This window comes from Muscardinus avellanarius, assembly GCF_963383645.1.
Source record: "Muscardinus avellanarius genome assembly, chromosome: 16".
Taxonomy (NCBI): domain Eukaryota; kingdom Metazoa; phylum Chordata; class Mammalia; order Rodentia; family Gliridae; genus Muscardinus; species Muscardinus avellanarius.
In genome coordinates this window covers 44,822,293-44,850,017 of record NC_137802.1, presented here as the reverse complement: position 1 = coordinate 44,850,017, position 27,725 = coordinate 44,822,293, and the positions used below count along the sequence as shown (strand labels likewise).

The window sequence follows — 27,725 nt, the reverse complement described above, 5'->3', positions numbered from 1 at the left end:
CTCCAGTTTACTAAGTGTTTTATCCCGACCAAGTCTGCAGCAGTTCCTTTGATCTGGAGATAATGCTACCCCTTATCTCGAGCCCTGGTTCTGCTGTCTCCAGGCGGATCTGCCCCAGAAGGGGGGGCAGCCCCATCTCCCAATCCCCCCCAGATGTGTGAAATTGTTTTAGAAATGTAAAGAAACCCTCTTTCCTGTCTCCAGCCTTCTTTCCTTTAAAATGTAAATTACAAGTCCCCTTCTTCTTGCTAGCTAGCCCTGGCTTTCTTAGTAAAGAAGATATATTTTTAAAATTGGACTTCTTTCCCAATACTGATACATTAATAAATTTTAAAACCTCTTCCCAATACTAATACAGAAGCATATACCTATAATCCCAGTATTTAGGAGGCTTAGACAGGAGGATTGCAGATTGAAGGATAGCCTCAGCTACTTAGTGAAACTCTGCCTCAAAGCAGAATATGAAAGGGACTGGGGGAGCCATGCATGGTGGCTCATATTTGTAATCCCAGTAGACTGCTTGTAAATTCCATGCTTGTAAACTTGGGAGGCTGAAACAGGAGGATCACAGGTTTGCAGCCAGCCTCAGGTACTTAGTGAGTCCCTCTGGAACTTAGTGAGACCCTGTTTCAAAATAAAGGATAAAAAATAGGGCTGGGGATGTAGTTTGGAGGTAGAATGCCCCTGCATTCAATCTCCAGTACTGAAAAGAAAAAGAAAAAAGAAAAGAAAAGGAAAGAAGGAAGGAAGGAAGGAAGGAAGGAAGGAAGGAGTGAGTTGAGGGTATTGCTTAGAGATAGAAATACCCTTGGGTTCAATCCCCAGTTCCACAAAAAAAGGAATGAATGAATGGATGAAGGAAGGAAGGAAGGAACCAAATCTAGTGAAGACCAGGCAGGAAGACCAGGCAGGAATACCTAGACAAATGTCGCATATAACTGCTGTGCTATACGCACATGCTGGGGCGAAGGGGTCCCAGAGCACCTGAGCCAGGCCGTGGATGGTTGAGTTAAGGGGGAAGGCTTTCTGAAGAATGTGACATTTATGCCAGATTTAAAAATAAATCCATAAAAAGGGTTGCTTCTCCAGGTCTAGGGAGGAGCATGAGTTTGTGAAATTCTGAGCAGGGGAGCCAGAGGTAGGTAGGCAGGGGCGAGGCCATGAAGGGCCTTCTCCTGCAAGGTCGGGAGGTCTGGGCGCGTGCTTGGGGCCCCGGGACCAGCCGCAGAGGTGGCGAGAGCTCTGTGGGGCGAGAACAGCAGGCCTGGGTCAGGTGAGTCCTCTGCAAGGCCCAGAAACCTAACAAGAACCTGGTTGCTTTTTGGTATAGCTTTCTTTTATGCTTCTTCATGGTATAAAAGGCTGATGCTGTTTCATGACATACTTTCTAATAGTTAAGAGAGAGAAAGAAAATATATATATCTATCTATCTGGTTCTCTCTCCCAAGGGCAATCAAAGGCTCTCCTAGCCACTGCTCCTGCTCACCTGTTTTTTTGCCATCTTGATCAGATTAGAACATTCCACTGTAAACAAATAAAAGATTTTTCATTGCTCCCCCTCCCCCCTTTTGGCCCTGGGGATTGAACCCAGGGGCATTCCACCTCTGAGCTACACCTCTATCCTTCTTATTTTTTATTTTGAAACAGGGTCTTGATATATTGCTGAGGCTCTCACCAAATTGCTGAACCTGGCCTCAAACTGGCTATCCTCCTGTCTCAGTGACCCAGGTACCGGGATTATTGGTGTACACCATCATGCCTGGCTTGCATATTTATGTGTTTATGTATTTATGTATTGTGGTACTGGGGTTGAACCCAGGGCCATTCTGTCTCTGAGATACACTTTCAGCCCTATGTTATTTTTTACTTTCAAACAGGGTCTCACTAAGTTGCAAAGAGCCTTACTAAGTTGCTGAGGGCAGTCACAAACCTACCATCCTCCTGTTTAGCCTCCCAAGTATTAGGATTACAGGCATGTGGTACTGGGGATTGATATTCAAAGACATTCTACCTCTGAGCTACACCCCAGCCCTACTGTTAAATTTGTATTTTGAGACAGGGTCTTGATAGGTTGATGAGAGTCGCACTACTTGCTGAGGCTAACCTCAAACCAGTGATTCTCCTGTCTCAGCCTCCCAAGTACTGGGATTACTGGGGTGTGTCACCGTGCCCGGCTTTGCATATTTATTTATTTATTTATTTATTTATTTATTTATTTTGCGGGTCTGGGGATGGAACCCTGAGGCATCTGACCTCTGAGCTACACCCCCTGCCCAATTTTTTATTCTTTATTTTAACAGGGTCACACTGGGTTGCTGAGGGCCTCACGAAGTAGCTGAGGCTGTCCATGAACCGCGATCCTCCAGTCTCAGCCTTCCGAATGCTGGGATTACAAGTGTGCGCCCCCACGCCTGGCTAGCATATTTATTTTTAATAAGGGGAACATTTGTTGTTGTTAAATAGCCTTTGAGTTAAGAACATGCATCATAATAAGGAGGAAAAACCAAAGTGTTCAGTGTGCAAGAGCGCTTTTGTCCTGGACCTTCTCAGGGAAGCCTCTAATGTAGAGCAGGACTCCATCATGTAATGCAGCCAATCAACAAAAGTAATCTTGTAACCTTGTGTACATTTCCACAAGGTCTCTGAATCATGAGCAAAAATGCAGTGACTGCAAATCTGTTTAGGGGCCTGGGCGCCCTTTTGAGTCCCAGTGCGTGTGTGCGCTCTCTCTCTCTCTCTCTCTCTCTCTCTCTCTCTCTCTCTCTCTCTCTCTCTCTCTCTGTCTCTCTGTCTCTCTCTCTCTCTCTCTCTCTCTCTCTCTGTCTCTCTGTCTCTCTCTCTCTGTCTCTCTCTCTCTGTCTCTCTCTCTCTCTGTCTCTCTCTCTCTCTCTGTCTCTCTGTCTCTCTCTCTCTCTCTCTCTCTGTCTCTCTCTCTCTCTGTCTCTCTCTCTCTGTCTCTCTCTCTCTCTCTCTCTCTCTCTCTCTCTCTCTCTCTCTGTCTCTCTCTCTCTCTCTCTGCTGTTGTTGCTAAGCAACACAGAAGATTCCCAGCAGTAACAGATCCTCTTTCCCCACCTGTAAAATCTCTGCCCTGGCAGGGACTGTCCTTGCTTTGGTGCCCAGCCCACTCCTGAGGTCGAAACTTCCCAAAGATTTGCCAGGCATGGTGGTGCATGCCTGTGATCTCAGTACTGGGGAGGCTGAGACAGGAAGATTGCAGGTTCCAAGCCAGCCTCAGCAAGCCGGGCATGGTGGCGCATGCTTGAGATCTCAGCGCTTGGGAGGCTGAGATAGGAGGATCGCACAGGTTCGAAACCAGCCCCAGTTACTTAGTGAGGCTCTCAGCAACTTGGTGAGACCCTATTTCTATTTTTATTTTTATTTTTTTGGTGGTACTGGGGGTGGAACCCAGGGATTTTCTACCTCTGAGCTATACTCCCAGACTTATTTTTATTTTATTTGGAAACAGGGTCTCACTAAGTTGCTAAGAGCCTCACAAAATAGCTGAGGCTGGCTTCGAACCTGTGCAATCCTCCTATCTCAGCCTCCCAAGCACAGGGATTACAAGCGTGCGCCACCACGCCCGGCTTGAGACCCTGTTTTTAAATAAAGTATAAAATAGGTCTGGGAGTATAGCCCGGAGGTAGAAAAGCTCCTGGGTTCCACCCTCAGTATAATAATAATAATAATAATAATAATAATAATAATAATAATAATAAGCCAGCCTCAGCAACTTAGTGAAACCCTCTTTCAAATTAAAAGGACTGTGGGGTGTAGCTCAGAGGTAGAATACCCCTGGGTTTAACCCCCATCATTTAAAAAAAAAAAAAAAGGATTTTCCAAAGATTTTAAACCAAAAAAAGAATAACATTTAAATAAAACAAGAAGCAGAAAAAATGAGTCCAGGTGTCCTCATCCCTACTCCTGGCCTGAGCATCTGGTTTCCAGCTGCTTGGCCTGGTACCAGCAGAGGTGTCACTTGACTGCCTCCTGCAAGGGGGCTGGTTTCTCTGACCCCCACCCCCACCCCGAGCTGTCAGGATGAGCAGAGAAAGGCCAGTGTGCTGGCTCACCTGCAGCCCCACTCAGGTTGGGTTTCCAGAATAGAAGAGAGCTGGGCCTGCCCAGGTTCATTGGTGACATACCTCCACCTCATGGCGCCCTCCAGCAGGCCCTAAAATGTCCCCCAGAGGCTCATTCTTTCCCTCTGGTTCCCGTCCAGTCCATCTGGCTCCCCCTCACTGGACAGGGGAACGCCCTTGTCATCAGTTCTTTCTCTTGGACCAGGAAGCAGTCGCCTGGGCTGTACTTCACAAAACCATCATGCCCTGGCTTCCAGCAGCACCCCTACCTCCCCGGCAGGCCTTCCGTGTCACCATGCCACGGATCTCCTGTGCTCAGCCCTGCTCAGACTGGGGCCTCACCTGGAACATCTTCGTTTTGTTTCTTGAGGAGCTGAGAATCAAACCCCGGGGCCTCAGGCATGCTAGGCAAGTGCTCTACCACTGAGCTGCACTCCTAACACTCAAACATCTCCTTTTGCTGCTCCACTTGTACAAAACCTTCCTCTTTTCAAGCCTGTCTTAGCCTGGGAAGCTGTCTGTGCAGCTGCTCCCCTGAACCTTCCTGAGAGCCCTACACCCTGGGGCCCACAGGCGCTGTTCCGTCTTTGATGTTCGAGCAGCCTTGCCTGCACCCCTCATGCGGCTCTCATGTTACTGTGATTGCTGCTGCCTGTTAGCATCTTATGCATTTTTCGGTTCCCAAGAGGAGAAGCCATATTGTAATTGTTTATACCATCTCCTCTGTGGTTTAGAGCACACAGGGTGCTTGGTGAGTAATCTCCAGCATGAATTTAACTTTAAAATGTATGTCTCGTTTTAATGAATATTTTATTAACTGGAACACACCATTCCCTGACTGCACACAGTAACAGAGCACTTAACTGTACAGCCTTCAAGATAATGCTCTCAGAAAAACCTCAGATCAGAGTTTCTCTGACCATTTCAAGCTCAACCGAATGTGAAAAATCAGCTTTTGTATCACTGAAAGGGGTAGGAGTTTTGGCTCCCAGAAATCTTCAGCGATGTTGAAGGTTTATATTTATACCTGATAATTCTATTCGCACCAGTGAAAAACACACATCTGAGCCAGGAATGGTGGCCCACACCTTTAATCCCAGTACATAGGAGGCTGAGACAGGAGGATCACAGGTTCAAGGAAGGCCTCAGGAACTTAGAAAGACTGGACTGTCTCAAAACAAAAGATAAAAGGGTATGGGTATAGTTCAAAGTTAGAATATCCCTGGGTTCAATTCCCAGTACCCAACAAAAATAGAGGGAGCCGGGCATGGTGGCACACGCTTGTAATCCCTGGGCCTGGGAGGCTGAGACAGGAGGATAGCGCAGGTTCGAAGCCAGCATCAGCTGACTTAAGAGAGCCTGTTTCCAAATAAAATATATAAATATATAAAATATATAAAATATATAAAATAGGTCAGAAGTGTAGCCCTGAGGTAGAAGGCCCCTGGGTTTCATCCCCAGTACCACCAAAAAAAAAAAAAAAAAAAAAGAGGTAGAGAAGGAAAAAAGACACACATGTACACACATGCACACGCGCATGTGCTTATAGGAATATGCACACATGCCTATCTGGAGAATTTAATCCCCAAGAAAGATGTAAACCAACCAAGGTGATAGGAGAAGAAACAACTGTCCTGGAAAGTGTGAATAATAACTAAAATACGTATAAACGCAGGCCTTCTGTTGGTACAGTTCTCTTGTGGGCATGGCTTTGTCATAAGTAGGCTTTATGACTTGGTCTAAATAGAGGGAGGGAAAAGTGGAAATCAAGACCCGAGGCTGCATCTCCACACACGGCAGCAGCTCAGACCAGAACCTGGAGTCAAGCTGCTTGTCCCTGCCTGTGTGTGCGTATGTGCTTTGAGCAGACACTTTGTGTTTGTTTGTTTGTTTGTTTGTTTTTGTGGTACTGGGGGTGGAACCCAGAGGCTTTCTACCTCCCGGATATACTCCCAGTCCTATTTTATATTTTATTTTTGAAACAGGGTCTAAGTTGCTTTGAGCCTCGCTAACTAGCTGAGGCTGGCTTCGAACCCGCGCGATCCTCCTGTCTCAGCCTCCCAAGCGCGGGGATTACAAGCGTGGGCCACCACGCCCGGCTTGTTTGTTTGTTTTTAATGGTACTGGGGATTAAACCCAGGGGCATTTTACCGGGAAGCTATGCCCCAGCCCTATTTTTGTTTTGAAATGGTCTCACTAAGTTGCTGAGGGCCTTGCTAAATTGCTGAGGCTAGATATAAACTTGCGACTCTCCTGTTTCGGCCTCCTGAGTGCTGGGATTACAGACGTGCACCGCCACACTCAGCTAAACAGATAGTCTTGGGTTTGTGCAGAACCCACTGTGAAAGAGATGGACGGTGGCCTCTAGGCTGAAGTTACGTGATCCTTGGAATGATTCTGCCTTTTTTTTTTTTTTTTTTTTTTGGGCCACCAACTAGGTGGACATTTTTTAAAAAGTAGTTTGATTTTGTTAGCTGAAACCCCTGCCTTGATGTTTGAATGATATGGTCTCTTGAAGATTAGAATTCTTTGAAAAGCAAGTGAATAAAACCAAATGTTTTAAATGCCCTGAAGGCAGGGCTTAGGTTTTTTCTTTTGATTGTTTTGTACAGGGCCTTACATCAAGCCCTTCTGAACCAGAAGGAAAGGATGAGCTTCTCCCCAGCCAGAGAAACAAGATGTACATTCAAAGTAGTTAAATCATGGCTTTGGACGGCAGGCAGAGGCTGTGTCCTGGCCAGAGAGTAGCCGTCTTCTGCCCTGTGTGTTGACGTGTCTCTGTGTGTTGACGTGTCCTTGTGTGTTGACATGTCTCTGCTGCCGCTGAGAGACACAGGCCCAGCTCGCTCCTTTTTCTCTAGCTGCTTGACTCACTATCGACATCAATCGCTTTACGACTGCAGCAAACTCCTAAGTATTCTTGTGGTCCGTCTTGCCCTCACTAGTTCAGCCCATGCCGTGCAGTGGCCCACAGGGCAAAGTCCTCTGCGCGGCTCACTGAGCTCTTGGTGATAGGGCCCCCCCTTCCCGCCGCGGTTCTGCTTCCTGCCACCCTTCTCACTGCACTCCAGCTATTTTAAAACTCATGCTTATGCCGGGCGTGGTGGTGCCCACCTGTAATCCCAGTACTTTGGGAGGCTGAGGACGGAAGAATTTGAAGAATTTGAGGTCATTATATTGATTCATTGATTGTGCTGCAGATTGAACCCAGGGGCATTCTACTTCTGAGCCACACCCTCAGACCTATTTATTTATTTTTAAATTTTTGATACAGGGTCTCACTAGGTTGATGAGAGACTCACTAATTGGTGAGGCTGTCCTCGAACCTGCGAACCTGCTCCATATGTCCCAGCCTCCCAAATACTGGGATTACAAGCCGGCACCACCACGCCTGGTTTTACAAGGTCATTATTAAGTGAAAGACTATAGAACAAATGCTCAGTGATGCATATCTTGTTTCTGCTAGGGCATCTGCATTTTAACCAGTGTCTTAAGAAACCCAGCGCCTTTACTGAGAAGCATGGATCAATGCCAGCTCTGCAGGAGGCTGGGAAAACATCTAGTCTAGTTACACAAAACCATGGCACAACGCTGGGCGTGGTGGCGCATGCTTGTAATCCCAGTACCTGGGAGGCTGAGGCAGGAGGATCACAGGTTCAAGGCCAGCCTCAGCTACTGAATGAGGCCTTCTGCAACTTAGTGAGACCCTGTTTCAAAATAAAGAATAAAAGTCAGGCGTGGTGGTGCACACTTGTAATCCTAGCATTTGGGAGGCTGAGACAGGAGGATCACGGTTCCCAGACAGCCTCAGCGACTTAGTGAGGCCCTTTGCAACTCAGTGAGACCCTTTTCAAAATAAAGAATAAAACATAGGCCTGGGGATGTAGCTCGAAGGTAGAATGCCCCTGGGTTCCATACCCGGGATTGCAAAAACAAAACAAAACAAAACAAACCCCCCCCCCCCAAAAAAAAAAGAATAAAAAATAGGCCTGGGCCCGGGCATGGTGGCGCACGCTTGTAATCCCCGCGCTTGGGAGGCGGAGACAGGAGGATCGCGCAGGTCGAAGCCAGCGAGCGGTGCTGGCTTAAGAGACCCTGTTTCCAAATAAAAAGTATAAAAAGTAGGTCTGGGAGTGTAGCCCATAGGTAGAGGGGCTTCCAGGAACCCCAGTACCACCACCAAAAAAAAAAAAAAAAAGATATAAAATAGGTCTGGGAGTATAGCCTGGAGGTAGAAGGGTTTCCAGGAACCCCAGTACCACACACACACACACACACACACACACACACACACACACAAATGGGGCTGGGGGTATATCTTGGATGCAGAATGCTCCTGGTTTCATTCCCCAGCAACACACACACACACACACACACACACACACACACACACACACACACGGTATACCAGAATCCTAGAATTTGGTTTTTAAACCTTCCCTGACTTTAAAACAGTATAGCTCCATATACCCTCATACTCAGGAAGCTCTATTTGCAAAGCTCCCCAGAAGATTCTGAGGCAGACATTGAGCTAATATTTGATTTAGTCCCACTTTCTCGTCTTACAAATGAAAGACGGAGGCCCAGGGAGGTGAAGTGGTGTGGTCCCGTGGTTCTCCAGCTTATTAATAGCACAGCCTGAAATGAAACATCTCTCTCTCTCTCTCTCTCTTTTTTTTTTTGTGGCACTGAGGATTGAACCCAGAGGTATTTTACCTCTGAGCTAAACCCCCAGCCCGACTTTTATTCTTTTATTTTTTTATTTTTATCTTTATTTATTTATTTATTTATTTTGTGGGTCTGGGGATGGAACCCAGGGGCATTCGACTTTCGAGCTACACCCCCTGCCCTATTTTTTATTCTTTATTTTTGAAACCAGGTCACACTGAGTTGCAGAGGGCCTCACTAAGTAGCTGAGGCTGTCCGCGAACCGCGATCCTCCAGTCTCAGCCTCCCGAATGCTGGGAGTACAAGCGTGCGCCACCATGCCCGGCACCAACTTTTATTTTTTATTTGGAAACAGGTCTCACTAAGTTGCAGAGGGCCTTGCTAAGTTGTTGAGGCTGGCTTTGAACCTGCGATCCTCCTGTCTCAGCCTCCCAAGTACTAAAATTACAAGTGTGCGCCACCACACCAGGCTATGAAACATATTTTGATCTCAGTTTTGACTACAGAAACCTTAGTAACTGTGGCAGGCCTGAGGGTGTGAGTAGGGGGACCCTCTGCAGAGAATTCCCATCACCCCAGGAAGTGCTGCGAAGAAGGCGAGCTCTGCCTTCTTCCACGCGGTCTAATACTAATTGATTGATTGATTGATTGACTGATTGCCGTGCTGGGCATCAAGCCCAGGGTCTTGTTGCTTCGTGCTTGTTAGGCAGGCATGCTACCACTGAGCAATGTCCCCAGCCTGAGGCTTATTGTTATAGCTACACAATTATATGTACAGAAAGCTCTTTGAGCAATTCCAGCATTCTGCTTTTCTTCAGAAAAGAAGCGGCCAAAGGTCACTGAACAGCTCACACCCCCCATTCAGGAAGAGCCCGAGCCTGTCAGCAATGTCCTGCAAGGAGATGACATTCTTGCCTTAGCCATTAAGAAGGAAGACTTGAAGAAGGTAAGGATGAAGTCCTCCTGGCCAGCGCCTGTGGTCTGGAACATCATCTATGCCCAAGGTCTCTCCACACAGTCCTCCTTCCTCACAAGGGCTAATTCTATGGGGGAGGAGAGAGAACCCATTGAAGACATTCTTTTCACTTTAGCATCTAAAGGACTTTACTATTTGTTTTCCCACATTTCTGCAATTCATGTAGCAACACAAAAGGCGTGGGCAGATGAACGGTGAGGTATCTTGCGTCCTAGAGAAACACATGCCATTATCCCCACTTCATAGGTGGGAACGTGAGTTTCAGCAGCAAAGATAGAGCTATGGATAGAGCTGCTATGCCCCGGCCCCACGCTTCCCTTGGAGGACCGAGCCACTTCTCACCTGGACTGCCTAGAAGCATCAGATGTTAGTTCCCCCCTCCAAGACGTTCCCAAAGCTCACATCTGTTACATAGGCTTTTCCTGGACGGAACATATGGGCAGCGCTGAGCAAGCTGACATGTTGCCTTCAGGAATTCCACCAAGAATGGGGACAGAGGAGATGGGTGGCACTCTCTCTCCCCCTCATCTTGGGTGGAATTCTCCTGGGTTGTGTTTCTTTTTCAGCAACACATTCCTCGCCTTACTGAAACAGAAGACAAGCCTGTCACTACCCAGAAATTTATCATCCGGAAACTCAAACCCAAGGACCTTAGGAGGAGGGTCTGCCACTTGGTAGCACACCCCGCTAATCCAGAAGCAGCCACAAAGCCCCTGGACTATTCTGGTATGACCAGTCGTGGCCCTGGCACCCTGAGCTTTTAATTCTTGGGTCAGACTTGAAACAAAGCCCCGTCTCCATCAGAAAGCCACACACTCATATAGTTTACATCAGCTGCCTACCGCTGGGCCTTTCCCACCTCTCTTTTCCTCCACCCCAGGTCCAGGTGACCACTTTGACGGCAGTGACCAGATCCTGCCTCATCACATCTTGGGGAGTCTCCAGGACTTTAAGAGAATTGCGGTTGCTCAAAGGAACACCCAGGTTTGTTTGTACAGAGCTGCCTGGCTGACAGAAGTTGCCAAAGCCATCTTGGTCTTCCACCTGCAAAGTCAAGCAGGACAGGGACCAAAGAGACAAACCAGGCCCAGACTCTGGGCCTCAGTCTGAGATAATAAGTTTCCCTCCCCTGCAGTAATGGGACATTTCAGTTGTGAGTCACAGAGGCCAAGTTAAGCTGGCTTCAGCTGAAGTTGGGGATTTGCTCTGAGGATACAGAGGTTGCCTCGTGGAACGGAAAGGTGTACCTGGGTCTAGGTAGGCAGAGCCCAAGGAGGCCCTGGGACCCAGGGCCCGGCTCTTCAGTGCTTCCACTGCTTGGTGCTGGCTTCATTTTCCTTTCTCTAAAGAATGGCCTGCTCTCCCCAGCTAGGAGGTGGAGGAAGGCGGATTCTCACTTTCCCTGGGCAACTTCCCATCGTGCAGTGCTTCTCCGTCCCTCTGATCATTACTTCCAAAGGGCAGCTGTTACGGGGCCTGGGGTCAGTACAAATGGCCCAATCACTCTGACAAGAGTGCCAGCATCAGTTGTGAGGAAGAGAGCCACACTAAAAGATGTTGACCATAATCTTAGAACAAAAGTTCTTTTGCGTGTGTGAGTGGGGGTGGGATTGACAGCTGCTTCCAAACCTCCCCCTCCACCAGGTGCTATGATTGATTTTCTGTCCAGCACCACCCTGCAGTGGAGGGCGAGAGGGACCCTGGGTAGGAGGGATTCTCAGCGGAATGGGACGGTGGCAGGAGCTCGGCCTGGAGAAACTCCTGCTCAGGCCGGCTCAGAGCCTTCTCAACACCTTCTACGTGTCCACGTTATTCCTTTCAGCTGGCTGAGCTGATACGCACCCCGCCCTGTCTGATGACCCTCATCTCAGCGAAAGAAGGACCGAAGCAGAAAGTCCCAAAGGAAGAGAAGAGACCTCCCTGGGCCCCACCGCCTCAGCACAACTTTCTGAAAAACTGGCAGCGTCACATCACCCTGCGGAAGAAGCAGCAGGACGCCCTCAGTGGTGAGCGGAGCGGACGGCCCCGCCTGGCCTCCCTCTGGCACGGAGGCTCTACTGGGGCTTTCTCTCTGCCCCATCTGTCCAGAGCCTAGGCTTGGGCTGACCACGTCTGTGTTGTCTCCTGAGAGCTTCTCCCTCTCACACCTTAGCGGGTCCTGAAGTCAGCCCAGGGAGTGGGGCTGCTCCTTTGTTCTGATCCGGTGGAACGGCCACATTCTTGCGTCCTGTTTCCCAGCGCACCTGAAGAAGCCAGTCGGTGAGCTGCTCATGCACGCTGGGGAGACCCACAGACAGATCCAGGAGGAGCGGGAGCTCATTGACCGAATGCTTCCAACACAGCATGACTGGAAAGTGAGAGTGGCCCTTCCCAGGTGCTCTGTGGGGGTCAGGTGGGGTCTCTTTCAGGTTTCACAGTTGGGAAGAAACCAATGTATCCTTTGTGAAGCCTTGCTAAGCCCTCGGGACCTTTACTAAAGTCCATTATTGGGTGTTTGGGAGCCGGTCAGTTAAATAATTCAGCTTGTGGTGGTCACTGGTGGTCAGTTTGCTACTGAGTTGTTACAAGAGCTTTAGTGCTTAGACCCCAGAGGCTTAAACTCCAGCTTTTGGACCGCCCAATGCATTGTGCTTTATTTTGGTTCCTCAGTGAGGACCTGGACCAGCTCACACCATCTTTCTGGAATGAGTAAGGCTATATATAGCAGGACATCCTGAAAACAACAAAGTGGGTGCTGGCTTCTCTGCTACCATCAGGGCAGCAACGGACCCTCCTGCCCCCTGCCAGAGGGAGCATCTTAGCAAAAGTGCCAGTTTAACATCAGTTGTGAGAAAGACAGTCATACGAGAAGATGCTGACTACAATCTTAAAAATATAGGTTTTTTTGTTTTTGTTTTTGTGTGTGTCTGTGTGTGGTAGGGGGGTGCTCTATGGTACTCTTGTCTCCCCAGGCCCAACCAGTCCCTGGCTGAGGTGCCCAGGTAAACTCACTGTTTGGTCCTTCCTTGCCAGGGCTACAAGGGGACCAGCGCATTCTGGAGCCCACTGGAATACTTGGGAGATGAGATGACAGGTCTGCTCATGTCCAAGACAAAAACTCAGCGTGGCCTCATAGAACCCATCACTCATGTCGGGAAGCCCCAGTCCATCCAGGTGGAGACAGGTGAGGAGCAGGGTTGTAAAGCAACGGCTTCTGGTGCCAGGCACAGTAGGCAGAGCAGTGTGATGTCGACCAGCCTGACTCTGCCGTCAGATGAATCTGAGACCGAATCCTGGCGCAGTGTGGCCTTGGGCAAGCCCCAGATCCTTTCTGAGGTCCAGTTCTTCCTTCAACACAGGGAATAGAGAAGGTAGGGAAGGCAGAGCAGGAGGGCAGGCTGTAGAGTATGCTGTCCAAGCAGCTTTAAGCTACAGCCAGCCGGCAAGCACCTGCAACTGGCTGGTCTTCGCAGAGACAGGTTACACCCTGGGTCTCAGACTAGTTTTACAGAAATATATATTTTTTTTTTATCAAAAGCTTTTATAAGCCGGGCGTGATGGCACATGTTTATAATCCCAGCATTTGGGAGGCTGAGACAGGAGGATCATGGTTTGTGGCCAGCCTCAGCTACTACTTAGTAAGGCCCTTTGCAACTCAGTGAGACCCTGTTTCAAAATTAAGAATAAAAAATTGGGCTGGGAGTGTAGCTTGGAGGTAGATGCCCCTGGGGTCCATCCCCAGTACCGCAAAAATAAATAAATAAATAAATAAATAAATAAATATAAAAATTTTAAAAAAGCTTTTATAGTCAGACGTGGTGGCAAACACTTGTAATCCCAAATACTGGAGAGGCTAAGAGAGGAGGATCACAGGTTTACGGCCAGCCTCAGCAATTTAGTGAGGCCCTCTGCAACTTAATGAGACCCTGTTTGAGACAGGTTATAGGTTTGAGGCCAGCATGTGGTAACTTAGACCCTGTTTCAAAATAAAAAATAAGAATCGGGCATGGTGACACATGCTTGTAATTCCAGCATTTGGGAGGCTGAGATAGGAAGATTACAGTTTGCAGACCGCCTCAGCTACTTAGTGAGGTCTTTTGTAACTCAGTGAGATCCTGTTTCAAAATAAAGAATAAAAAATAGGGCTGGGGAGGGGGTGCAGCTTGGGGTAGAATGCCCCTGGGTTCCAGCCTCAGTACTGAAAAAAAAAAAAAAAAAAAAAAAAAGGATTGGGGATGTAGCTCCGAGGTAGAATACCCATGGGTTCAACCCCCAGTACTACTAAATAAATAGATACATAAACAAGCTATATTACTAAAATGAATGTCACCTGGCAGATTTGCAAGGACACACATGGCTGTTCTTGCGATTTGCATGTTTCTGCTGGGCGGCCTGCTTTAGAGACGGCCTGCCAGCATTTAGATCCCAGCCCTGGTGGCTTTCTGAACTCCAGCTAGGCATTTGATCCCTCTGGCTCCCCCTTAGAGCATCCTTATGGGGTTGTGTGAGGGCTAAATGAGACGCTATAGGTAGTAAGAGGTTCTGACTCACTGTCAAGCATTCAGTAAAAGGCACCCTCTGTTGTTATTTTTATTGGAATCCAAAGACTTGGCTGTTTTGCAGGAACTTGCTAATTCTGCAGGAATCCTCCAGGGCCGCTGGGGAGGTGTGGGGCAGGAGGACTAGAGTCCAGTGGCCTCAGGGATGCTGTATTTATTATTATTATTATTATTATTATTATTATTTTTATTATTTTGGTACTAGGGGTGGAACCCAGAGGCTTTCTACCTCCGGGCTATACTCCCAGACCTTTTTTGTATTTTACTTGGAAACAGGATCTCACGAAGTTGCTTAAAGCCTCACTGAGTAGAGGAGGCTGGCTTCAGGATGCTGTTTTTTTTTCGTCCTTCTCAGAGATGGTGCCGGGAGGGGTGCTCTCACGGCCCTTGAGCAGAGGGTGGGGAAGAGGCACAACAGCAGCCTATGCTGGGGTCCTTGGACCCCATTCTAGGATTACCAGCCCAGAAGGATGCTTGGTACCGCTACGCTTGGGACCGGAGTCTGTTCCTGATCTCCCGACGCAAAGAACTGCAGAGCATCATGGCTGAGCTGGATTTTAGCCGGCAGGTTGGGAAAGCCTCTATGCCCCCGTCTGAGGCTCCGCAGGGTGGTGGTGACTTTGCTCACCTAAGCTGTGCTTTCTCTGTTTCTGCGAGGACATCGATGGCCTGGAGGTGGTGGGCCGAGGGCAGCCCTTTTCATCTGTCAAAGTGGAAGACTGTGCAGCGACTGAAACGAAGGAGGAAAGCTCCTCTGAAGAGCCAGCCCGCTTGTGAGTTGAGCCTGAGCCCCAGGGAAAGAGGCTGAAGACTAACAGGCAGGCGGGCTCTTCTCCCTGAAGTCAGGGCGCCTCCATCCTTGCGGCTCCAGTGCTGGCCACCCCTCCTCTAGCCGATTCCAGCACCCCTGCTAGCTTTCCTGTGACCATCTGCTCCTTTCCAACAACCAGCCCCTGGTGGGGACATTGCTTTGTTGGCTAAGTGCACAGCTCCTCCCTCTGCTGTGCACGGAACGGTTGGGCTCTAGCAGGAGGGCGTGTTCCTAAGATGCTCCTGCCTCCAAAGGAAGCTGAGCAGGAGCAGGCTGACCGCATCCACTGCACTGCAGAGCTGGTTACGTCTCCAGACTTCCTGGCGACCACGTCTGTGGGTTCCACATGGCACCACTGCAGCCTCTGAAAAATAAGTCCTTGATTTTTCTTACAGAGACTTTTCAGACACTTACCCCGATATGGCCTCCCTGCCCATCCTCGGCCCTTCTCTGCTGTTCTGCGGGAAGCCAGCTTGCTGGATCAGAGGCAGTAACCCGAAAGACAAGGTAAAACCGCCTTCCCCCTCACTTACCTGTCTGAGCACGCAGCCCCAAGGTGACCGTGGCGGTCACAAGGAGCCTGCACAATCTCACATTTGTGCTGGTCGTGCCCCCAGCATGTCTGAAAATGGTAATACCAACACTAACTTGAGGAAGAATAAAGTCACAAGGCTGAAAAGAATGTCACAAGCTACCTACTTTGTACTTAACTGCAAAGCAGGTAAACAAACTCTGTCACAAAGGCAGGGCTTCAGGAAGGTCCTAGAATATTCTTCAGAGGCTAAGGAGCAGAAATACCCATCAGGTAGAAAATCTGTGTATCTTCCTACAATTGGCGGTAACCTCAGAGGCAGCCACTGTTGCTGTAGGACGTGGCTCTGAGGCCCTGTGGGCTCTGGAGGCCTGGGACGCCGGACCGTCAGTGCTAAGCCCAGAGAAGTCACAGGCAAACTGGGACCAATTGGTTGCACTAGCCAGGGCCTCCAGCCGGTGAGTCCTCATACCTCTTTCTTCCCCAGAAGCAAATTGGAATTGGTGCTCGCTTGACCTTTGAAACGCTGGAAGGGGAGAAAACATCTTCAGACCTGACCGTGGTCAACAATGGCACTGTGGGGATTTGGTACGACTGGCGACGGCGACCCCAGCCAGACACTTTCCAATACCTGAAGAAAACCAGGGTACAGCGATTTTACTTCAACAACCGGGAAGGTATCTGGAAGCTGTTCTCCTCACTGGCTCCTGGCTCTGTCTGAGACACCAACATCTAGTCAGTGCCTCGCTCCTGCAAGTCGGCACCCCTTCCCGCCCGCCCCACCTTGCCCCTACTGTTTCTTCCATGGGTGTGTGGTCTAACTACTCAAGTCTGTTGAGAGAGCACAGAGAGGTGATCCTCTGGGGGACAGAAATGTTCTAGGGGGCCAAGCGTGGTAGTACTAGCCTGTAATCCCAGTACTTGGGAGGCTGAGACAGGAGGATTATAGGTTCCAGGACAGCCTCAGCAAGTAGTGAGACTCTCATCGACCTAACAAGACCCTGTTTCAAAATAATAAAATAGGGCTTGGGGTGTGGCTCAGAAGTAGAATGCCCTTGGGTTCAATCTCCAGCACACCACACACACACACACACACACACACACACACACACACACACATAGAGTTCTAGGGGCTTAGTCCCTCCTTGCCTGGGACTTCCCCAGTTTTAGCACTCAAAGTCTTATGTTCTAGAAAACCCCTCAGTCGGCTTCTGAGACCGGATCGGAGCCTGCTGAGGTGTTAGACCGGTGCTGGGGCCAGCAAGGCCGGCATTGGAGCCTGCCATGAGGCAAGGCCGGTGCTGGAGCCTCCGAGGCTGGGATGGAGCCTGCCGAAGGGTTAGGCTGGTGCTGGGGCCAGCGAGGCTGGGATCGGAGCCTGCCGAGGGGTTAGGTCGGTGCCGGGGCCAATGGCCGGCATCGGAGCCTGCCATGAGGCAAGGCCGCTACTGGGGCCTCCGAGGCCGGGATCGGAGCCAGCTGAGGGGTTAGGCTGGTGTGGGGGCCAGCGAGACCAAAATCGGGGCCTCCCATGAGGCAAGGCCGCTGCTTGAGCCAGCGAGGTCTGGATCAGTCTACTGGGTAGCCAGGCCACTACTGGGGCCGTCAAGAGTGGGCTCGCTACTTGCAACGCGGCATGCAAAGAGAAATATTGCAGAAAATAAGAATCAGATGCTTCCCCTAATCAGCAAAAACTAGGAGGAAAGGGGCAACAGGAAGAGGTCAAGCTATAGAAATGGCCCTATAGTGAAGCAACTAAGGTGACCAATCAGAGGGTATGGAATAGGGGAGGATGGAGCCTCTTTAAAACTGCAGGAGGTACATAAACAAATGTATCAGAGTTAATCACCAAACAAGCATGGGATCAAGGGAGGGGGAGGGAATGGGATGGGGGCTGGATGAGGGCTAATTGGATGATGTGTGCTTGTATATCCTCTCAAGTCTTGTGTTCCAATGTGATATATGATTACAATGCACCAAAAAAAAAAAAAAAAAAAAAAAAAGAAAAAAGAAAGAAAAGAAAACCCCTCAATCCGGTGTGAACCAGGACGGTTGGTCACCAGACCTGGTCCTTGGTTAAATGGTATGTTTCACGTAAGGGGCTCAGTTAACTTTATGCAGGCAGGCTGGGGCTCAGCCAGCTCGTCTCTGTTGACCACCTCTGTCTCTGTGCTCTCAGGTGTGATTCTGCCGGGGGAAACAAAAAACTTTACCTTCTTCTTCAAGTCTTTGAGTGCTGGGATCTTCAGGGAGTCTTGGGAGTTTGGAACCCATCCCACCCTCCTGGGAGGTGCACTCCTGCAGGTCAACCTCCATGCAATCTGCCTGGCCCAGGACATCTTTAGGGATGAGAGGAAGTCGCTGGAGGTGAGGGACCCGGGACCTTGGCCTGTGGGGACACCAGATAGGTTACCCTGTTGTTCTTCCTGGCACTGCCTGTGGGGATCTTATTTCTCCTCAGCTAAGAGGTTAATTTTTCACAAACAGGTAACTACTCTTGCTCAGACACTTTCCAGGGCTTCGTGCGTAGAAGATGGGGTAGCAGGCTGGGGGGAGGCAGCTGCATGTGGCCCCCAGTAAGTTAGATAAGAATAAGCCATTGCCATAAGATGTGGACCACACAGTCTTTCTTGGAGTCCAAACATATGGTATGACCCTTAGCGCTGATGCTGTATTTCATTTATTTCTGTCTCAGATTGTGCAATGGAGTGGCAGACATTCCACTGTCAAGCCTTCCAAACCAGAGGCCACTATTGGTTGATTGATGGATTGATTGACTGATTGATTGACTGACGGTGCTGGGGATTAAGCCTAGGGATGTTCTACCTCTGAGCTATACCCTTAGCCCTATGTAGAAAAAAATGTTTTTCTCTGGAAGCAGGGTCTCACTAAGTTGCAGAGGGCCTCACTGAGTTGCCCAGGTTGGTCGCAAACCTGTGATCCTCCTGTCTCAGCCTCCAAGTACTGGGATTACGGTGTGAGCCACCATGCCCCACAGAGGCCACAATTTAAATAGCCTATCTCTCCACCCTGTGAGTCCCATGTATCTTTTGCCATGTTCCGAAGGACTCTGTGGGAAGCTATGCTTTTTTTTAAATTTTTATTGTGCCCTCAGATGCAGCCAGCAATTGCAGCTGGGGCCCAACCAGCAGCATTCAAAGTTTTGTTTTTATTTTATTTGTATTTATTTTTTTGGTGGTTCTAGGGGTAGAACCCAGAGGCTTTCTACCTCCGGGCTATACTCCCAGACCTATTTTATATTTTATTTGGAAACAGGGTCTCACTAAGTTGCTGAGAGCCTCACTAAGAAGCTGAGGCTGGCTTCGAACCTGTGCGATCCTCCTGTCTCAGCCTCCCAAGTGCAGGGATTACAAGCATGTACCACCGTGCCTGGCTAAGGTTTTGTTTTTATTTTTATAATTTTTAATTAATTTATTAATTTATTTATTTTTTGGTGGGACTGGGTTTCCTGGAAGCCCTTCTACACTCCCAGACCTATTTTATTTTTGGAAATAGGGTCTCTTAAGCCAGCGCAGCTGGCTTCGAACCTGCTTGATCCTTCTGTCTCCGCCTCCCAAGAGCGGGGGTTTACAAGCATGCGCCACCACGCCCGGCCTTTGTTTTCATTTTAATTGTGGCACTGGGGGTTGAACCCAAGGGTATCTTACCTCTGAGCTACACCTCCCAGCCTTATTTATTTATTTATTTATTTACTTTTGCGGGTCTGGGGATGGAGCCCAGGGGCATTCTACCTCTGAGCTACACTCTCTGCCCTATTTTTTTATTCTTTATTTTGAAACCGGGTCTCACTGAGTTGCAGAGGGCCTCAATAAGTAGCTGAGGCTTTCAGAGAACCGCGATCCTCGGGTCTCAGCCTACCAAATGCTGGGATTACAAGTGTGCGCCACCACGCCGGGCTGGCCTAGAGACTTAGGATGGGCATGTAATAGGCATGTAAGAGACAGGCAGGCAGTAGCAGGAACTCAGACCCTGCCTGGGAAGACACAAAGTTCCAAGGGGCCCAGCTCCCCTCGAGTCTGCATGGCTGATAAGAGCCTGGGCTGCCTTCTTGTGCCACCTTCCCTTTGCCAGCACAAACTGGCAGAGCACGAGGCCATCACCATCGTGAAGAATGTGCTGCAGGAGCTGCTGAGGGGGATTGCGACCCCGGAGCGCGCACCGTCGCCTGTGGACACCTATCTCACGGAGGAGGACTTGTTCAGCCATAGGAATCCTCGGGTACAGGCCAGCACTGTGCATGCCCTGGGTGGTCTTAGCAGCAAACCCTTCTGTGCGCTGGGACCTGTTCTGAACACCTTCCGGAACACCTCTTTTCTCATAGCTATCCTATTAGACAGAGGTGCTGTTTACATCCTCCTCTGACAGCGAGGGAGCTGAGGTCCAGAGAGGTTAAGGAGCGTGTGCGTGGTAGCTAGCAAGCAGATGCTGAGTGGGAACAGAGCATCATTTATTCATACTCGCCTTTCTTGGCAACCCAAATGCAGAAGGAGATTTATTTATTTATTTTGCTGGTACTGGGGATGAAACCCAGGGGCATTTTACTTCGGAGCTACACCCCCAGCCCTATTTTAGTCTTTATATTTTTGAAACAGGGTCGCACTAGGTTGCAAAGGGCCTCACTAAGTAGCTGAGGCTGTCGGCGAACCACCATGCCCCAGCTGCATAAGAAGATTTAAATTGGAGGCTGGGCATGCACGGCAAAATACATTTATATAAAGAACTGAGGCGAGCCGGGCGTGGCGCACGCTTGTGATCCCAGCATTTGGGAGGCTGAGACGGGGACTGCGGTTCATGGACAGCCTCGGTTACATAGTGGGGCCCTTTGCAATTCAGGGAGACCCTGTTTCCAAATAAAGAATAAAAAGTAGGTCTGGGAGTGTAGCTCAGAGATAGAACGCCCCTGGGTTCCATCCCCAGTACTGCAAAACATGCATATATATTTCAATGAGAGATGCTCAGTTTGGAAGGAGCGGGGAGGCCTCTGGCCCCAGCCACTGACCACCTGCTGTTCCTCCTCGCCTCTGCCGCAGCTGCATTACCAGCACCAAGTGGTGCAAAACCTGCACCAACTGTGGCGCCAGTGCATGGATCTCCTTCCCAAGCCCAAGGAGGCCCAGCCGAGCGAGGAGGAGCAGCCGAGTTCTAGGGTGCGTGTGGCTCCAGAGAAGGCTTCCCTGAATGCCGACCCCATGATGAGCTTCAGGAGTCCAATCTCGGAGCCCCAACAACCCGGGTGGGAGAGGGAGGCCCTCGGGGACTCCCGCGATTCCTTCATGTTACAGAAGAATGAAGTGGGGACCAAGGCTGCTCCGCGGAAGAGCGTCATGGAGGAGCTCCTGATACCGAGCCCAGATGTGGAGAGCACCAAGAGCCCGTGGGAGCTGGCAAGCCTTCCCCCACAGGAGTGGAACCTCTGTCTGGAGGACTTCAGAAAGGTACTTCTGAGGCCCAGAAGGGGTTAGTGGGGAATGGCCCCAGACAGCTGGGCACAGTGTTCCTGCCCCCAACCAATGAGGGAGGCCCCAGCAGCCCCTGGAAAGGAGACTGAACCTTTTGAAGGTCCAGAGAAAATGACCTTTGGGGTCATTTCTTTTTGGGTGCTTAGGCAGCTATAGTGCAGGATGGGTTTCCTCTGTGATCTGGCAAACCTTGGAGAAGGGGCTCAAGGGTATAGATTTCTGAGGGAGGTCTCAGATCTTACAGAAGGTGCGTTAGGCAGACTCCGTGGCTCCTGATTCCTGGTCCTCAGCCACCTGTCCCATGTCACCATGCCTGTGTTTGGGGACACAGTGACAGTTGGTATCCTAGGGCAGAACAGTTGCCCATGGTGCCCATGATCCCAACCAGGCAGTGATGGTCCTCCCTGAGGAGCAGCAGAGAGAGGATGCCCTAGTCATTCTCAACAAGGCAGCCCTGGAGCTATGCCAGGAGCAGAGGCCGTTGCAGTCCAACCTCCTGCACCAGATGTGGTAGGTGTTCCATCTCCTTCCCTTAGTGGCTTCTGGCCAGGTGTCCAGGGCAGGCAGCCTCAGGACTCAAGAAACGGAGCTGTCCTTGAACTCAAGTTGCTAAAAGATGCTGCAGATGGTCCATGCACTGGAACCTGCTACCGCTGCCCCACAGCTTCTTGCTGCTCCCTGGGGAGCAGTCACAGCAGAGTAAATACCTTGCCTTCCACCCCTTTTCTCTTCTCTTATTCCTTCTTATTCAGAAGAAGAAAAAAAAAAAAAGGAAGGAAGGAAAAGGAAAAAGAAAGAAAGAGACCAGAGGGCACTGAGAAGAGAGGCTTCATGAAAACCCACTAAAAGCTTCACTTCTCTGTTGCAAGCATCCTCCTTGCCTGTTTGGAACGTGCTTGGATAGACCTGGGGACCTTTTACAAGGCCCTTAGAATACAGCCCCAGGAGCCACATGCTAAAAATCTCCTGCAAGGCTCAGCCCCTCCAGTGGGGCTTAGACCCAAGTCTAGCAGCGGCTCCAAACTAGATCAGATGCTGAGCGAGGACTGAATTCATGGAGGTCTCCCAAACCTAGTCCTGGGCCATCTTTTCTTAGCTGCTTCCCCAGGGAAGCCAGACTCCCATGTGAGCACTTGCACAGTACTGGTGAGGGTGCTGGTGGCTTGATGGCTCGGCATTGCCAAGGACAAAGGAAGAGTGATGGCTTTTCCCTAATACATCTTGCCTTCTAGTTTGCAGCTGTGGCGAGATATGATTGACAGCCTGGTGAGCTATTCCCTGTGGCTGAGGGTCCTGCTGGGCCTGCCTGAGAAGGAGACCATCTATATAGATATTCCAGAAGAGCAAGGTCAGACATTGTGCAGCCACACCTCTGTGCAGTGTTCCCCAGCCTCTGCCCAGATGCTGTGGTGTCTTGGCCACTGGTGTCTCTGTGGGTGCGCTCTGCTAGGCTGAGCCATGTAGTGGGTCATGCCACCCACCTGTTGGCTGCCAGGATCTGAGACCTCTAAGTTACTGTAGCCATCACCTTAGTTTCGTCCCCTGCTTTTGCAGGTAGAATCCAAGATAATTTAAATGAGTTGTTTGTGGCCATACATGTGGGATGGTGGAGGTGGGACGTGAACTCAGGCCTCTTGCCTCTGCCCCCCAGTCCTGTTCTGCAAGGTCACATGCCTGGCTGAGGGGCTCCAGGGAAGAGGCGTACTCCCCAGGGCTGCCGAGACCAGGGCTCAAGGCCATCACCCCCTGCTTTTCCATCTCATCTGGAGCCCTGGCGTGGGCCTGGGCGCTGGCTAGACACCAGGGTCCTGCTACACTGTCTTCTACTCACCTCCCTTAGATCAAAAATCACTTCCCATCACGGAAGTGAAGGTGGCAGCGGGGAGAGTGGGGAAGGAGGAGCGGAAAGGAGCAGCCCAGGAAAAGAAGCAGCTGGGAGTCAAAGACAAAGAGGACAAGAAAGGAGCCAAAACGCTGGGGAAAGAGGCAGGCTGGGTCCTGGTCTGCACCCGGGGACACGGGGCTGGGGAGGGCCTGGGGCGTCGAAAGTGGGCAGCGGCTCCAGCACATGCCTGCCTGGCTCTCAGGAGCTCTGGACGGCTGTGCACATCCCCTTCTTTCCAAGCAGGACCGCCTCAACAGCAAGAAGCAGAAGGCAAAAGATGAGAAGAAAGTAGTGAAATCTTCAAGTCGGGACAGGCTTTCTACGGAGGACTCTACCCCCGACAGTGCAGCCCCTTCCCAGGAGCCCATCGACCCCCTGGTCATGGAGAAATACACCCAGAGGCTGCACACTGAGGTGAAGGCAAGAGCCCGGCGGCCACACTTTCCTTTCCGCACCCCTCCCATTCCTTCTGTTTGTTCTCCAAATAAGCAGGCCTGCTCCATCGGTGATGCCCCCCCCGCCCCCCCGCCTGCGAAGGGCGCCTACTGTGCCAGGCTGTGCTTATAAGTGAGTGACTCAGAGAGAGTGTCAGGGGATGGACACTGTGGGAAAGAGACGATAAACCAGGACAGAGACTTGGAGAGGGCTGGTGGGCCTCACTGAAGAGGTGACACCGTTCAACACCTTACATAGGGATGAAGGGCAGCCAGAAGAGTCTCTGGGCAGGAGAAGTGGCTGATGCAGAGGAGGGAGCGAGTGAGGTAGTGAGAAGGAAGGCAGGCTCGGGCCGGGCACGTGGGGTGGCCGCATGGGACTTGCTGGCCATTGCAAGCACTTGGGCTTTCCTCCATGCAAACTGGGAAATCTCGCAGGGCTTTGAATGGAGGAGTACCATGGTCTGACTTGGGCTTTAGAGGGCTGCTAAGGCTGCCACCTGGAAAACAGACTCTAAGGGGACAGAGAACAAGGAAGCCCTTCTCTTTCTGCCACTTCCACTGCCCCTCTGCGAGGTGCACCCTGGCACACGTGTTCCTTAGGAGAACACCAGGTCTGCGTTCTGTTGCTATAACAAAATGCTACAGACCAGGTTGATTTACAAGGAAGTAAGTTTATTTTGGCTCACAGTCTGGAGGCTGAGAAGTCTAAGTACATGACGCCAGCGGGGCAGGGCCTTGCACTGCTTCAGCTCATGGTGGGGGGCCGGAGGGCAAGTGGGTGTGTGTAAAAAGGGCCAGCACACAGGATCCTGGCTTTATAACAGCCTGCCCTGCAGGTACGAATCCAGTCCTGAAAGAGAGCTAGAACTCACACTTTTTTTTTCTTTTCTTTCTGGACTGGAGATGGAACCCAGGGCCTCTTGCATGCTAGGCAAGCGCTCTTCCACTGAGCTGCTTCCCCGAAGCAGAGGCTCGCTAAGTTGCCTAGGTTATCCTCTAATTTGTGATCCTCCTGCTGCAGCCTCCTGATTAGTTGGGATTACAGGCCCAGTTTAGCACTCACATTTTTGGGAAGACATTTCCCCTTTCTAAGGGCGGATCTCTCTTGACTCAAATACCCCTGAAAGGTCCCAACACCTCTCAACACTGTTACCTTGGAAACCAAATCTGGACATGAGTTTCAGAGGGGACAACCCCTGTTCAGACTGTAGCCAGGGTGGAGCAGTGAAGCTTCGTCTTCCTGCGATGCAGACAGCTGGGAGCCTAGTTTACATCCTGGTGCACTGCGGTACTGCTCTGCCTCTCCCTTGATCAGAAGCTCCATTTGCTGATGGTGATGTCGCCGAGGTTCTGGTAGTCAGTGGGGTCTAGAGGCTGCTGAGGACTCAGGAGTAAACTCTTCCTGGCTCATCACTATGGAGAAGCCATTTGCGTAGGCCCTGATGGTACAGGCCATTGCGACGCTCCGTCTTGGAGGCCTTTCAGTGTCTAGACTTTACAGGAAGACCAGTCGGCCTCTGGGAGGCGAGAGTGCAAGCCCAGCCCCACTTCAAGGGGCTAAATTTAGCATGTCTGGGCTCTAGTGCCTTCGGCGCAGGGTCAGACCGGGCAGGTCTGGAGAGAAAACTGCAAAAATACAAGTTCTACAGAAACTCTTGCCTCATCGGTTCTCCCCTCTCCCTCGGTCTCTCCTAGCGTGGGGGTGTGTGGTGCCTTCCTATTGGTCAGGTTTCTGCAGAGCAAGCCTTTGCCTGTGACGTCTCTCCTGTTCTTCTAGGTCTATGGGCTGTTGGAAACCCTACTCACTGACTTGATGGTCTTGGCTGATGAGCTCAGCCCCATAAAGGACGCTGAGGAGCCCTTGCTGCCTCTTGGCTGACTCTCAGGCCAAGCAGCCTCCCGGGAACCTGGTTACCAAACAAGTCAATAAAGAACCTTTAAGTTTCTACCATGTCCCTGTGCCTCCGTGTCTCGGTGTCAGGTCTCACCGAGGACAGTTCACGGCCCAGGGCCTCTTGTGTCTCACCTGTCCTCTGATTTCCCTCTGTCTGGCTCTTGGAGGAGGGGGTATGATCATATGGGGGATAAGGAGCAGGAGAGCAAGTTGGGAGCAGGACAAGGAATGAAATCTGAAGTCAGGTGATGGGACAGATAGCATCACCCTCACAGCCCCGGCTAGGGCCTGCCTTGGCCCATGGTTTTAGAGTCATGCTTCTTAGATCTTCTGAAAGGCGGTCTCTAAGTGTAATAAAGGGAGACTAGGGGAAAAGTGGGCAGGTGGAGCCCACGGAATCTGGCTCCTTGAGATCCTCCCCCACTTCAGTGAGCCCCAAGGCTGTCTAATCCCCAAGGTGGTGCCCCCCACACCTTCTAAACCCAAGAGGCGTCTTCCTCTTGGATATATTATTTGGATATTATTTGTCTTCTTGTTATTATTTGGGGTTCTAGTCTTTTATCCCCCTACTCAGGTTAAATCATCTGGCCACAGCCATCTTTCTGACTTAAGAACAGCCAAAGGGACTTCACACTCCCTCCCCAGCACAGAGGAATGTGAAGTGGGCTGGGGAGCGCTCCTGGTGGTTTTCTGTGGGTGCAGCCCTGTGGGCAGGGTGGGGTGGGGCTCCCGGGTGAAGTGGGCTCCAGGTTCTGGTTCAGAGACCCACTCTGAACTGTGGCGGGCAGGCTCTCGGGCTCTAAGCGCCGATGGGGCAGGACAGGTGTGGGTGGGGGGCTTAGATGTGGCTCTAGCACCCTCCAGTTGAGGTTCCACCACCATCGAGGAGGCTCAGGGAGATCAGGACACTCCCTTCCTGGGCTGCAGAGGTCAGGGTGGCCACAAAGGACCAGCCCCAGGGGATGGAGAAGAGGATTATATCTCTCTTCCCTTTGTCTTTTGTGGAGACAAGGGAAGGGTTAACTTGCCGCAGGGTGGGAGAGGTCTCGGGCTCTAGATATTTACCTCCTGGGGTGGCCAGCAGGCAGGCCTTCATCTCTGAATGCCCCGCCCTTCCCTCCCTCGGCAGGCGGCAGGAAGGGGTTAATGCGCCGCCCAGCGTCCTCCTGTGTCCGGTTACTGCTGAGACAGACCTGCCGGGCCAGCTGAGCAACTTTCCTCCAGAGTGCCTTGGCCGGCGGAGTCTAGTAGGCAGAGCTGCAGCCTGCCGGGGAAACCCTACCACCCCCCCCCCCTTGAGGGGTCTTCACCTCCTGGGAGAGGGTGGGTCTCTGGGACAAGGGTCCATGGTGGATGGCTCTGGAGCAGCTCCCTAGGCTGTGGCGCGCCCCTGCCGCGCAGGTCAGAGGGTCACTGCAGAGGCTGCGGGGCTGGGGCCCGGGGAGCTCGGGGAGCTCGCACCTGAGGTAAGCTCCCCCTGGCAGTGGAAACTCCTCCGCAGAGCGGGCAAAGTGGGCTTGGGGCTTAGTCTCTCCCCCAGGTGCCAGAGCAGGCGGGCAGGGCTGCAGGGGACCCAGGGACTTGCCTGCACCCTGCCCTCCCCATCACCCTCAGGGAGGGACTTAGAGACCTCACTCCCCACCCTGGGACTGAATGTCCTTGGTGAGGAATAGGATAGTATCTTTGGTGACACTCCCCACAGGCTCTGGCTCATCTCTGCTCTTCCCTCTTTCTCAGATCTAGCCCTGGGCGGCCCCCAGCCCACTCCCGTGCCCCAGGGTGCAAGCTGCCCCAAAGCCTGGGCAGGTGGAAGCTGAGGGCTAGTGCTCACTGCCTGGCCCTCCAGCACCAGCAAGGGCACTGCCACTCCCCAGCTGTTCAGGGACCTGGCCAGCAGCAGGAGGATGGGGAGGGGGTGCTGGCTGTGGGGGTGCATGCAAACTTTGGCAAACCTGCGCACGTGACCGGGCAGATCTGGGTTCTGCCATCACTCTGAGCCCCCACTCTGGGTTGCCATCTGCTTGCTCAGTGCTGACTTTTGGGCATCTCTCCAGGTCCCTCCCCACTCCTGTCCTGTAGACCCTGAGAAGGAAAGGGCTCCCTCGTCCCCACTTCTCCTTGGAATGCTATTTGGAGGAGAGCACTCCTACTCAGCGCCCCAGCCCTGCCCCCAGCTAAGCCTATTCTGCTCTTTCGGTGCCCTCCTGACTTCTCCCCATCTCTGAATGGGCCTCCCGGGCCTGGCTTCTCAGCGTCCTTCCTCCACCCCACAGGGTCTGGCTCAAGGTCACTGCAGTAATTCCATACTGGCTGCCGGGGGCAGCCACGCTGCGCCTTATCGGCGGCTGGGTTTGTGTTTCACTCCCTTTTATTCCTGGGCATATTGTGTTCGATAAAAACCTTTTTGCTTGTAACACCGCTG

At 51.2% G+C, this 27,725-nt stretch overlaps 1 protein-coding gene across 1 annotated transcript in view; it reads left to right on the top strand.

Annotated features, from left to right (window-relative positions):
* MYCBPAP (MYCBP associated protein) overlaps positions 1 to 25,288 on the top strand; it is a gene marked incomplete at both ends in the record, with an annotated part of 28,227 nt that extends 2,939 nt beyond the window's left edge. Inside the window, 18 exons of the mRNA XM_080714039.1 lie at positions 9,569 to 9,696; positions 10,293 to 10,452; positions 10,607 to 10,710; positions 11,549 to 11,732; positions 11,965 to 12,080; positions 12,739 to 12,889; positions 14,717 to 14,832; positions 14,922 to 15,037; positions 15,471 to 15,582; positions 16,095 to 16,284; positions 17,787 to 17,974; positions 19,700 to 19,846; positions 20,659 to 21,063; positions 21,476 to 21,597; positions 22,320 to 22,435; positions 22,928 to 23,073; positions 23,216 to 23,386; positions 25,187 to 25,288. Of these exons, the coding sequence (XP_080570165.1) occupies positions 9,569 to 9,696; positions 10,293 to 10,452; positions 10,607 to 10,710; positions 11,549 to 11,732; positions 11,965 to 12,080; positions 12,739 to 12,889; positions 14,717 to 14,832; positions 14,922 to 15,037; positions 15,471 to 15,582; positions 16,095 to 16,284; positions 17,787 to 17,974; positions 19,700 to 19,846; positions 20,659 to 21,063; positions 21,476 to 21,597; positions 22,320 to 22,435; positions 22,928 to 23,073; positions 23,216 to 23,386; positions 25,187 to 25,288 (2,774 nt within the window). The remainder of the gene's footprint in view (positions 1 to 9,568; positions 9,697 to 10,292; positions 10,453 to 10,606; positions 10,711 to 11,548; positions 11,733 to 11,964; positions 12,081 to 12,738; positions 12,890 to 14,716; positions 14,833 to 14,921; positions 15,038 to 15,470; positions 15,583 to 16,094; positions 16,285 to 17,786; positions 17,975 to 19,699; positions 19,847 to 20,658; positions 21,064 to 21,475; positions 21,598 to 22,319; positions 22,436 to 22,927; positions 23,074 to 23,215; positions 23,387 to 25,186) is intronic.
* Positions 25,289 to 27,725: the final 2,437 nt, after the last annotated feature.